Source organism: Hyperoodon ampullatus, assembly GCF_949752795.1.
Source record: "Hyperoodon ampullatus genome assembly, chromosome: 4".
Taxonomy (NCBI): Eukaryota; Metazoa; Chordata; class Mammalia; order Artiodactyla; family Ziphiidae; genus Hyperoodon; species Hyperoodon ampullatus.
The window spans coordinates 162,687,400-162,700,643 of NC_136917.1; the positions used below are offsets into that span (position 1 = coordinate 162,687,400).

General features: G+C 39.5%; 2 protein-coding genes across 2 annotated transcripts in view; one reads left to right on the plus strand and one right to left on the minus strand.

The window, feature by feature from the left end:
• FBXL7 (F-box and leucine rich repeat protein 7) overlaps positions 1-13,244 on the minus strand; it is a gene marked incomplete at its 3' end in the record, with an annotated part of 435,130 nt that overhangs the window by 142,552 nt on the left and 279,334 nt on the right. The window lies entirely within an intron of this gene.
• LOC307052216 (homeobox protein NANOG-like) lies at positions 1,508-2,431 on the plus strand (the record flags this gene model as incomplete). Its single annotated transcript, XM_079703057.1, has 1 exon — positions 1,508-2,431. The coding sequence occupies one exon, from the start codon at positions 1,508-1,510 to the stop codon at positions 2,429-2,431; it is 924 nt and encodes a 307-aa protein (XP_079559183.1).

Sequence of the window (13,244 nt, forward strand, 5' to 3'; positions counted from 1 at the left end):
TGGGAGTTGTCACTGTCTATATATTATGCACTGACAGAGTCTTGAATACTGTCAGGACATTTAAAGAACATAATAATCTGACAGGAAACACAGGGCAATTTAAGAAAATAGGAAATATCAAAAAATATAACCAACAATTATACTTAAAAACTTTGTAAGTGAAATCTAGGCAGTGATAGACCTACTTTGAATTCCAGTTCTACTTACTGGTTGTCCAGTCATGGCGAATTCTATAATATTACACTTTTGTTTTATTCTAAAGGTAAGGAAGAGAAGGAGAGAGAGAGGAAACAAGAAACCCCAAAACCCTCTAGTACTATCTACCATTAATTTCAGTATTGCTATAGTTATTGAGAATTCTCCTGTGAGAATTCACCTATGGAAAAGTCTACAACTTGTGAGGACTTTATTTAGTAGCACTTGCACTAGGAGAAGACAAGTTTTAGAAAATCAGGACACAACAGAAGCTATTTCTGCATGTTGCTTTTTTCTGTTCCAGGATTCATTTCATGAAGACAGTCTAGCCCAATTAGCTAGATAAATAGAGTCATTCCAATATTAAATATTGTTTTCTGTTTGTTTGCTGTTGTTGTTTTTTGTGGTACATGGGCCTCTCACTGTTGTGGCCTCTCCCGTTGCAGAGCACAGGCTCCGGACGCGCAGGCTCAGAGGCCATGGCTCATGGGCCCAGCCACTCCGCGGCATGTGGGATCTTCCCGGACCAGGGCACAAACCCGTGTCCCCTGCATCAGTAGGCGGACTCTCAACCACTGCGCCACCAGGCAAGCCCTTGAATATTGTTTTTATAAAGTATTTTCTGTTTATTGTAAAAATATAGAAGTGTCATTGCTTTACAGATGCCACCCAGAGCCACATGCTGCCACAGCCAAAGTTGGGGATTTCGCACTGTTGCAAAGTTAGAGCAAACAGGCCACAATATATACCAGATGCAGCTGAACTGCAATGCCACTTAAAAAGGTTTAATCGAAAACGTCCTGAATCTACTTTACCCAAGAATTATCACTGGGACAGTCTGGTCTTTGATATGATAATGCAACAAGCTGCTAGCTCATCTCTGTTTCCAACATGGTAACCCACACTGCTTTTCATCTTCTTTCCATCAGTCGTGTGACTTTTAATATTAGGAGAGCTCTAGATTCCATGTATGAGGCTTGTTTGTTTTCCTTTAATTGGGAGTAGGGAAGCGGTGACTGGCTTAGACTCCTAGAGGGATGAAGTCACCTTCACCATTCCCATCTACTACTTCTCTTCCTCTGTGTATGACACACTTCAAAGTAGTTTGTCTAGTTTTTTGTCATTTTCCTACATTGGGCTGGTAGGCTTCTGTTATCACACAGGTGACTTCCCTTCATCCCATGTTTTTAATACTTTTACACCTGGAGATCTTCACCTTTCTCTAAGCTCTTCTACCTAGATTCTTAAGCCTGGACTTTTCCTACCATCTATCTAGCTCTTTGGTTTTCTCCCTCTCCGTCAATTCAACGACATGAGTGTGGACCCAGCTTATCCCCAAAGCCTGCGTGGCCCTGAAGCATCCAATTCTAGGGAATCTTCACCAATGCCTGAGATTTATGGGCCTGAAGAAAATTATGTGTCCTTGCAAATGTCATCTGCTGAGACCCACGACATGGAGACTGTCTCTCCTCTTCCTTCCTTCTCCACGGATCTGCTTATTCAGGACAGTCCTGATTCTTCCACAAGCCCCAGAGTAAAACTACTGGCCACGGCTGCAGACAAGAGCACAGAGAAGAAGGAAGAGAAGGTCCTGGTCAAGAAGCAGAAGACCAGAACCGTGTTCTCTCAGACGCAGCTGTGTGTGCTCAATGACAGATTTCAGAGGCAGAAACACCTCAGCCTCCAGCAAATGCAAGAACTTTCCAATATCCTGAACCTTAGCTACAAACAGGTTAAGACCTGGTTCCAGAACCAGAGAATGAAATGTAAGAGGTGGCAGAAAAACAACTGGCCGAGGAATAGCAACACTGTGACTCAGGGCCCAGCAACTACAGAATACCCAGGCTTCTATTCCTATCACCAAGGATGCCTGGCGAACTCTTCCGGAAACTTGCCCATGTGGGGTAACCAGACCTGGAATAACCCAACTTGGAGCAACCAGAGCTGGAACAGTCAGTCCTGGAGCAACCAGAGCTGGAACAGTCAGACCTGGTACCCCCAAGCCTGGAATAACCAGACTTGGAACAATCAATTCAACAACTATGTTGAGGAATTCCTGCAGCCCCAGCTCCAGTTCCAGCAAAATTCTCCTGTCAGTGATTTGGAGGCCACCTTGGAAACTGCTGGGGAAAGCTATAACATAATACAGCAAACTGCTAAGTATTTAAATTCCCAACAGCAAATCATGGATTTATTCCCCAATAACTCTCTGAACATACAGCCTGAAGATTTGTAACGACGGCTGTATTATTCAATCTCAATTTGAGCCGTGACTGTATTACTTCCCTAGAATTTTTCTTTTACAATTACATCTCTCTGCCTTGATAAGCTGCTTTTCATTGTGCCTTTTGTGTCAATTTGGGGGTGTATGATTGGTGTCTAATCAAAGAGGTTTCAGAAGCATTGGCTTCTATGGACAACATGATAAAAGATGACTGGCAGCTATAGATAACTAGGTTATAATACTATTTTTTGGATATCTTTAGGATCTAGAACCTAACCTCAAGAATAGGGAGCAAAAGTACAAAGATGTGTGATGAAGGATTATTCATATTTTCTGGGATAGGGAGGCTTTACTTGTTAAGAACCTCAGTTGTTAAGGTGAAGGGTTAAGCTACAATGTGCTTCACTGATTTCCTCTACCCCTTTTTGCTATTTTACTACAACCCCTAATTTTTTCCACCAATCTAGTATTTGTAGAAAGATGTTTTGATTTGTCCACATCATAATACTACCAGCTGGCTGGTTCGTTTATAAGTACCAATAAATAAAAAAATTACCCATTAAAAAAAAAAAGTAGCTTGTCTAGGTTTATAACCAACTGGATGCAAAGGTGACCAGGGAGCCTGCCTCGCACTCTGAGATGTTTATAGTGGGCTGTGTGTGTGATGTATGTGTACATGAGAGCCGTGGTAGAATTCACCTCTGCTGCAGAAGAAGGCTCCACAGCTGGCCTCTACCCTTTCTTCCCATGGTGTTCTGGTGAGAGCAGTGCAGAGCATCCAAATGTCTATACACACATGGGGATGGGAGGTCAAGAAGTCCAAGCAGTGATTCTTTTTAACCTCATAATTATAAGCTGTTTTTCTGAAATGCCGGTAATTGCATAAATCTCGTGCTGGTGAGATAGAAGCTTCCTTCATCACATCCAAGGCTGTGTTACAGACTTGATTCATGGAAATAGGTACACCCACCCTCAGATGAATGAAAGAAGAAAAGAAAAGGAATATAAAAAAAAATTACAGTGATGACACACACAGGCATGTATCATATACATATATATGTGAATATATATTCTTATATATCCTTATATATCCTGTCAATCTCTCAGTCACAAATGGCAGCAGAGTACATATGTCAAACATGGTAGCCCACCAAGGGTGCTTCTTTCTAAGTCTAATATCCTTGAGCATTTCTGTTTGATGATACGGGCCCACATCTTTAATTTTAAAGTGCTACAGGTACTTACCTGGTGGTCCAGCGGCTAAGACTCCACGCTCCCAATGTAGGGGGCCCAGGTTTGATCCCTGGTCAGGGAACTAGATCCGACAGGCCACAACTAAAGATTCCGCATGCCGCAACTAAGAGCCAGTGCAGCCAAATAAATAAATAAATAAATTTTAAAAATAAAGTGCTACAAACATATCTTACTATATTTCATGCTATAATCACAAAAGTTTAGCCTGAGGAGGACCTACAGGGCTATCTCATTTTCTTCTTTAACAGGGAATTTGAGACTCACAGAAGTTACATGATTTGCCCAGGTTACCAGGGGGAGTGGTAACAAAGTCAGCATTGCCACTCTCTGTTCTTCCTCTCATGTCCACATAGTATCACACTGTTAGATTCTTTAAAGGAAGCTTCCCCAAAGCAATGACAATGACGATTGTGGGAGGTGGCGAATTCAGCCACCCAGAACTGCTGTAACAACGTAGGCTGTGGGAGGGACCGTCACTACTGTGCTACCAAGCTAAGTTTGGGTCACCATGCTAGAACCGCGTGCCCATTTGCTGAGAAGAAACTCTCCACACTGATTCACTGTGGCCCACATCCCTGTTTACCTTCGCCGCTGTCCAAAGTTCAAGCTTCCTGTGACATCTGATAACTCTCATTCCCATTCACATACATCCGGTCACATGACCCCAAACTTCACTCTTCTTCTCTTGGCTAAGCCTTCCCATTGTGACTGCTGGTGCTCTCAATCAATAATCCAGCACACATCCTTAACTTCCTAGCTTACCTCCTTAACTACTCTGAGTGGTCCCTTCACCTCTGTCTGTTAACTGATCCTTGGACGGCTCCTTCCTCTGCATCTCGGTCCAGTGAATGATGTCTTTTCTCCAGTATCCCCTGAACCTCAGGGCTTAGACTTGGGGAAGGCACCCTCCTATCCTCCTTGCTACTCCTGTCAACCACTTATCATCCTTGTTCTTGCAATGTCATGCCCCTTTGAGACTTGTCCCAACCAGTCACACCACCCTTGGCCCTCACTGCTTTCATGTTGCTTGTCTCATTCTTGGATGACTCACAGTGATCATTCTTGGACACTTCAGCATCCAGGATCCTGACTTTTCAGTTCCTTGACCTCTCCTCCAATGGCCTCTTCTTCCACCCACCTTAGTCATCCACTCCCAACATCACATCCAGGGCCTGCTCATCTCTGGGAGCTCTGTCACCTCCTACTTCTCTACCGCCCCTCATAACCTTCCAGCTCACTTACTGGAAATGATGACAGTCCATGACTCCAATTTCTCATCCTTACTGACCCTCGAATTTACTAACCCTACCACTATTCCTCACTATTCCTCAGCCATCTTTTGTTTTCACTTCCTCCTTTGCCCAGCCTGGATTCCCTGGCCCACCACCATTGTCACACTCATGTAAAAACGGTCACTCTCTTGCTTCTCTGTTCTGCTGTTGTAATCACCTGTCAAAATCCCAAATCTAATTGCTCCAACTTTCCACCCTCTCTCTGCCTGCACATTAGCTGATTCATGTTGCTGAGGAATATCATACAGCTGTTTGGTTTCACTTTAAATTTATGACTGCAAATGTCAAATAAAGTCTCAGTATTGCCTGGTAACCCTACTACATTTCCTTCCTAAATTCACTTTTCTGCTTTAAGTATCCTTTTTTTCTCAAATATCTCCCAACCCTTAGCCACATCCCCAACGTCTGTCTTAGAATGGAGGAAACATCCCTTATCTTTTCATAGGCAAATGTCTTCATTTTGGCTGTAGGTCTGAGTTATACGTCTTTGATTTTTCTTTGTTTCTCCTGTGTTATCAATCTCCCCATTCCTACTCTTCAGTCCTATCAACAAGAAATGCACACTCCAATCTTTCCCCTTAAAGAAAAGGTCATCCCTCAACTCTTCAGATGTCTTTAGCATCCGCTGCATCTTTATGTTCTCCTTTTCAGAAACACTTGTTAGGAGATATCTACATATATGGTCTCCACTTCCTGGTCTCTCATTTACATTAAAAAATTTTTATTTTTAAAAATCAAAAAATATATATTTTTTAAAAATATACTTATATATTTAAAATTTTCTCCCCTTAGGCAGTCACTTAAAACTTTCTTAAACGAATCTCCTGTGATTCACTTTAAAGAACATGTTCACAAAGCACTTCTCTCTTTCTCAATTTTGGGCACTTATATTGGCTCCCTATTACTGAATATGGCAGTTTATTCTTTTATACAACACCCTACACACACACACACACACACACACACACATACTTCTCCTTTCCCTATCCTCCCAATGTAGTTATGTCATACTGTTTGGTTAAATCAGTATTCAGTGGTATGGAAATACCATTCATAAACATGATTGTGGTGTACCATGACTGTATTTTATTTTTTGAACAACTTTAAAATTTTTCTAAAGTTATCAGTTGCTTCAATTTTCTGATTATTCTTCTATTTATCACAAACTCAATCTCCACTAGGGCTGCAGAATTTGTCTTAGTGTATTCAAACATAACAGGCATACTGTCAGTTCCATTTCTATTGGACAAATCCTTCCTGAAGTCCTCTATCTTTTGACTCAAATTAGACCATGGTGACAAAGGGAGAGAGATATAATAAAAGAGACCCTTGGGAGTCACTGTTATAACTGCATATGCAGCATGTTTTAGAAATAGAGCCTGGCCAAGAAGTTTAAGGAGGGGATAATGAGATCATGAATAGCAACAGTTTCAGGATAAATGGAATCAGAGCACTACTTTTTACAGCCAAAAGGAGCTTTTGCACCAGACAGAAAGTCTAGAATTTTCCTAACTTTTTGGTGCAGCACGGCAGAGGCAAACTCAGCTTCTGGTGGTGCTCAAAAATCTGACTAATTGACTGCTCTTGTTCATTCATTTGTATACTAAATTCCAGTTCATCCATTCCTATACTAAATTCTTCAGAATATAAAAACTATATTAGTATAGGTTCATTGAAGGGCAAAAAGTTTTATGAAAAGTCTGAAGAGAAAAATCATTTTCATCTTTTGTGTAATAATTCCAATCACAATTCCCCAAATCTCTACTCCGTCTGCTTTAATAATACGCATAGAACTCACTGACTTCCTATCTTGGAGGTGCTTACTGAAGAAACAATATGGCCATGTCAACGTTCTAAAACCCATTCCTATTTCTTAGTAACTCTGAATTTGGTTTATGGGGTTAATGGACTTAATTTTTTTCCTAGAAAATAAAGCAGGTAATCTTTGGGCAATTCCAATTCAAATTATGGTACATTCTGAATTAGTGAAGTTCAAATGATTTGAGGTGTTAAAATATATATAAAATATTAAAATAAAATAAATTAAAAATATAAACATATTTTATATCTATCTATACATATTTCCCTTCACCCCTGGATTCTACCTAAGATTCTTTCCAGTAACACAAATATGGCTTCCTTCAGTTCAGTCAATGTAAACAGGTTACCACAGCTAACCTTTAGCTTTTTACTTTGGATGAGTGATTATACACTGAATATTAACCATTAATCTTGCTGTTTATTTAGTGAAATCAACCAAAATTTGATTTATTTTCAACAAAGAAATATAGACACAGCAATGGAGAGTGGAAGCCAGTTACCCCCCAACCCCAAGCTCCTTGGCAAATCCAGGCTTCCTTTGCCCCTCATGTTCCAAAAGACAACTGGCCAAAGAGAAATCATTTATTTAATTTGTTACCCACATGATGTGGCAATTAGTTTTCAAATACATTTTTGACAAACACAAGTAGGACATCTGGAATGAGGTAGGGATGATTAGGTTTGGGGAGAGAAGACTAATAAATGGAAATTTCAGAAATCTTTACTGAAGAAACAAATATTCCAAAACTAAGTGGTTCTGTCTTTTAAATGAAATTGCTTTTTGAAATAAGAAAAATGCTTACTGAGTTCTGCTACAGAATAAATCAATTTTTCATGATGATGCTTACGCAAAAGCCATAAATCAAGTCTTAAGCACTTTTGAAAAAGGCCATGCAGATGTCTATTGTGTAATTTACAATGTTGCTATTAATTTGCTGACTGTACCTAAAAGACTTCAAAATGCTCAAAAATACATACTCAAATTTATTTTGTATGAATTATGATTAAAATACTCAAAATCATTTTAATCCATGTAAAATTTTATCTCAGTGCTATAAAGCACTTTTTTAATGGGCCATTCCCTTAGAACTCAGAATGGCAGAAAACCAACAACTGGAAACCACATTTCCTGAAAAGGCACTTATTGTGACAGACAAGAAGATAATTGCTCTCAAACCACTCTTTTCCATTTTTCCATTTTTAATGACACGGCTTTTCTACTCTGTTCTAGATGCAGTAATAAGACCCACCATAAGTGTACATGTTGTCAACTGCATTGACAATTCTGAATAAGTAAGGATTTTACCCACTAGCTAAGAGAAAAACAAAAAGTCCATTGAAAGTAAGCTCTCAGCGTGAACTTCATATCACATATGAAGTTCACGCTGAAATAACAAGCATTTGATCTTGAGAAGAAAAGTGCTGCAATTGTAAGACATTATCGTTAGTGAGATCATCCCTTCCTTTGTATCTTAGGTCATGATTAATGTTTATTTCTGGCTAAAATCTCTTCTAGATTCTTGGTCTTTTGGAAGTATGACTTTCTGAAGCCATTTCAACTGTATTAGAAAGCTGACAGGAGCGTCTGCAGCTATCCCTACATTCTGTAGAGGGGGATGGAGACTCAGGAATTCACACTACCTACAAAGACTCTTGGACTAACCTGGGGAGACATAAAAAACAGAACTGCTTAGCAGGATCAGGAAAGTGAACCACTGGAAAAGAAGAATGATGAAGACAAGAAAGAGAGGTGATTCAGGGAGCAGTACTCTTGAGAAGGCACCACAGGTGGGGACCTGGTTTTAATAAAGAAGTTTCTTCTCAATAGAAAAGATTAGGTCAGTGGTTCTCAGTCCAGATTCTTAACTCTATCAGTCTAGAGTCGGTACACAGAAAAGCTCTCCAGGTGATTTTACTGTGCACCCAGGGTAGAGAACCACTGAAAACTGAAGAGAAAGAAAGGCCAAAATACAGCGAGGTGTTGAGAAGGAGAGTAGTTGAGATGGAAAGGGCAGAGACCATTCTCTCAGTAAAGTGAGAGATGGAGTTCTCTCTTGATACAGGAACTGGGTTGGAGGTTTGAAGAGAATGGGAGTTATATGAAGGGAGGGGAGTAAAAATGCAATAGGACTTTAACCAAAAATATCCTTTGAATGACCTAAAATATATTACAGTGTGTGAAAGTTATATAATGATCCCTTATTGTTGAGAAAGGATAACTAAATTTGCTAAGCATCTTAGATACTCATACATTTGTCCCATGATTTCTTCATATTAATTAGGTAGAAAATATGGGAAATATTTAAATTCATTGTTGATTGCACTTACAAATTTTGACTCATCTTGAATAAAGTTATAGTCAAAATACTATAACTTTCTCAAAATATTTTTTATGCAGGTTGATTTTGTTTGGTTACTTGTTGGTGTGTGTAGTGGGGAGTGAGTTATGTGACTTATTTCCCACACTTCTCCATCATGGCCACAGAGAAGATAATTAGCCTTGTTCTAGACTAAATAGTGCTTCTTGCACAGTTGAGCACTATGCCAATATAAGAAAAAAGTTACTCAACCTTGGAATTCACTGTTTTTCTTTCCTTTCTTTTTTCCTTTTTCTTTTTCTTTTTTTTTTTTTTTTAAGAGAATAGAGGTTTGTACCCTATATGTATCCCATTTCCTTAAAAGGGAAATTCTCTTGTGTCTCCTAGGACCCACACTTTCTATGTATCAAGCTTTTAAATTCTGATTCAGGGCTTCCCTGGTGGCACAGTGGTTGAGAGTCCGCCTGCCGATGCAGGGGACACGGGTTCGTGTCCGGGTCCGGGAAGATCCCACATGCTGTGCAGTGGCTGGGCCCATGAGCCATGGCCACTGAGCCTGCACAGCCGGAGCCTGTGCTCCACAACGGGAGAGGCCACAACAGTGAGAGGCCCACGCATCAGAAAAAAAAAAAAATTCTGATTCAACTTCTCTTTCACTATTCAGAACTGTGCCATGTGTATTGTAATTTTGTGAGTCTGACAATCTCATAATAAGAGGATTTGAACACAGCAGCTGTTTACTGTTTCAGGCTAATTGAATGTGATTCCCATCATTGTCAATTTTACTCTTTTGCCTTCCAATTAACTATCAATAAGAGAAAGACACAGGTAGAATGCAGGGAATACATTATCTGTATGTTACTCATTGATGAGTCTCAACTATAAACACTTTTTGGAGGGAAGATTTAAGAACTACATTATTTGATTTACTCAAGGTTGATATCCAAGTGCATTAATTTTAAGTTAACAGGGAGCCATACTGCAGTGGGAAAATAATGATAGGTCTTGGGATACAAGGTTGGAATTTGCCCCTAGGTCCACTACTAACTACAAACTGTAATTTTAAGTAAGTCTCTGAAACTTTTATGTGTCACTTACTTTTTATGCAAAATGGAAATGAAAACATCCTCCCTCACTAGGCTGTTAATAGGATGAATGGAATAATGTGTGTGAAAAAAAAGAAATATATATATATATTTTTTGCAGTACGCGGGCCTCTCACTGTTGTGGCTTCTCCCATTGTGGAGCACAGGCTCCGGACGCGCAGGCTCAGCAGCCATGGCTCACGGGCCCAGCCGCTCCGCGGCATGTGGGATCTTCCCAGACCGGGGCACGAACCCGTGTCCCCTGCATCGGCAGGCGGACTCTCAACCGCTGCGCCACCAGGGAAGCCCGTGAAAAATATTTTAATGTGAATTACCTTTGCTTTAATTCTCTATTTTGGGAATGTGTTATATTTACATATTGAGCTTCCAGAAAACAAAGCACAATAATCTACAGAGTGACAAGGAAGTAGAAATTAAGATATATACGTAAATGGAGTGCCACATGCAAAGAGGGTTAAACACCAAACGTTCAAATTGGTGGCTTACATATTTTATTTAAATTCTATAATGATTACCTTTGTAAATATTAGCATTATACATAACAATGTATAATGTTCTGTATAACATAGGAGTATTTAAAATAGAACTTATGAATACACTTCTGAACTTAGAAAGGAGCTAGCCCACTTACAGGTCTTTTCTTTCTCTTGTGCTGATGTCAGTGCCATGAAGTTATAAGAAACATATGAGAGAAATTATACTAAAAAATGTGAGAATTTTTTCCTGCCTCACCATCACATATATTGAGCCCCAGACACAATTAACCTTTTAGAATATATTACAGATGCAGTACTTAGCAAATGGGTGGAAGATGTTTGTTGAGATAGAAACTTGCCAGCCAACGCTAGGGGAAGCTGGCAAAAGCGTTAAGCTTTGCCCTGTTTCTTATAGGTTGCCAACCCAGATGACTTTTTTCCCTGAGAGTTCTGGCAGCTGTCTTCCTTCTCTTCAGGGTGCACTTCTAATTGGTTGTTTCCATGGCGACATGGACTTCATACCATAGTCTTCTTTATTAACTAGCTATAAAATGGAGGTGTGCCCTAAGCAAAATGTGGTTTGGGGTGTAACAGCAATTAGGATAAAACCTACCACACTTTTCTGGATGATGCTAATTATGCAACCAAGAGTTATACACTCACAATTTATTAACCCAAGTGTTGGCAGGTACCTACCCTGACTTCTTCCTGTAATGTTTCACTTAACAAAAGGCTCTGGAATCAGATTTATTTTTATTGCCATTAGTATTATTATTATCATTCTTATTATTATCATTAAATACAAGAACAAAAAACGGTGGCTCACAGTTTGCATTAAGGAAACTCACAATATGTTGCAGGTGTCTATTTTTAATCCTGAGAAATAATAAAAACTGAAATCAGTTTTAAGCTTTACTCTCTAAAAACCTAGTAGTTTCAGGTGGAAAGTTACATAATCAGAGTATTGTTACACCTGCATGTCCAGAATCTCTGGTATGTCCAAGTAAATGTCTATGATGAATGGGGTGTGGAAGAACAGTCAGGATGTTTTGATAACGTAGTTGCAATGGGATTGCTTTGGCCTTATCAACATGCTTAAGACTGCTATTGTTGTTCTTAATTACCACAAATTGTGTGCAGCAGACATGCCTGACCCAATTTCCGTTCAGTGCCTCACTGAAGTTCTGAATTAGCTGAAGCAAATGTGTAAGCACTGGTTTTGTGAAATCCATAGTTTTTTCCTACAAAATAATGTGAATCACAGACATTCAGCACCCCAGATCTGTTCCTGATTCCCATTCCATCCCAGCCTTAAAGAATGGAGGTTTGAAAGATGGGGAATCAATGCATAATGAATATCACAGATGAGGTAAAGGGGTCCAAAATATAGTTTGTGTTTGATGGGGGAGGGGTGGAGAGTGAAAGAAATTCATGGAATGACACTGTCCCCTCCACGGTGTGTGCTAATGAGCAGGGGAGATGCAGAGTACATTCCAGAAACATAATAGAGCTGTCAAAAACATGGCATAAAAAATACATTATAGATACACATGACTATATATGAAATAGATAAGCAACAAAGACCTACTGTATAGCACACAGAACTCTATTCAGTATCTTGTAAGAACCTAAAATGGAAAGAATCTGAAAATATGTATATACGTAACTGAATCACTTTGCTGTACACCTGTACATCAACTATACTAAAAAAATATGGGTTATAAATTACACAAGGTAGTGTTTTCCACCAAATTACAACAAAAATTTTTTTGAACTTTTTTTGGGCAAATAATCACTACATTTTTACCTTTTTTTTTCTTTTTTTGGCCCGAAGGTTGACATGTGCACCCTTTACATTGTTTAAAGCATAAATGTCCTACTCTCCTTTAGTTATTTGATACGTATGTAATGTTTAGTTGTGAATATCTTTTCTAGATGCAATTATTTGAAAATTATCTCAAAAAATGTTTCTCTATTTTCTACCTGGCAACCTGTCAAGGGGTATGCACGTCCAACAGCCTCTGTCCCTTATACTCTCTCTCTAAGCCCCCTTCACAACCCTAACGACTTCTTTCTTCACCTATTTGGAATTTCTGGGAGAAGGAGAGAAACTGGACAGGAGTCCCTCATTTCCCAAGGGTCAAGAGGAAGAACTGAACCCTAGCATGGGGGGTGGTTCAGGACCATGGATAACAACCACAGAGGCACCTGCCTTTGCCTCCAAACTCAATAGCCAGGACCAGAGAAGGCAAGGAAGAACTGTTGCGTATCTTACTTGGTAATTAGTCAGGGATTTATGTTAAATTGTTATTTTTTAATTTTTAGGCTGTCAAAATTCTTCCTAAGACCAGATTTAATGGTTTCATTAAGGTGGCGTCCCCTTAGAAAAATAATGGTCTGGAAAAAGTTATCAGGACAGGCCAGAATTCTGGACTCCCTATTATGGCAGGGGCATGCCAAGCTCAGGGGTCAAATTTACAAAGATGAGAACAGATTTTTAAGTCCAGGGCCGTAGCCAGATAAATTGGGAAAGAGAAACTCACAGAGAAACAGTAAAA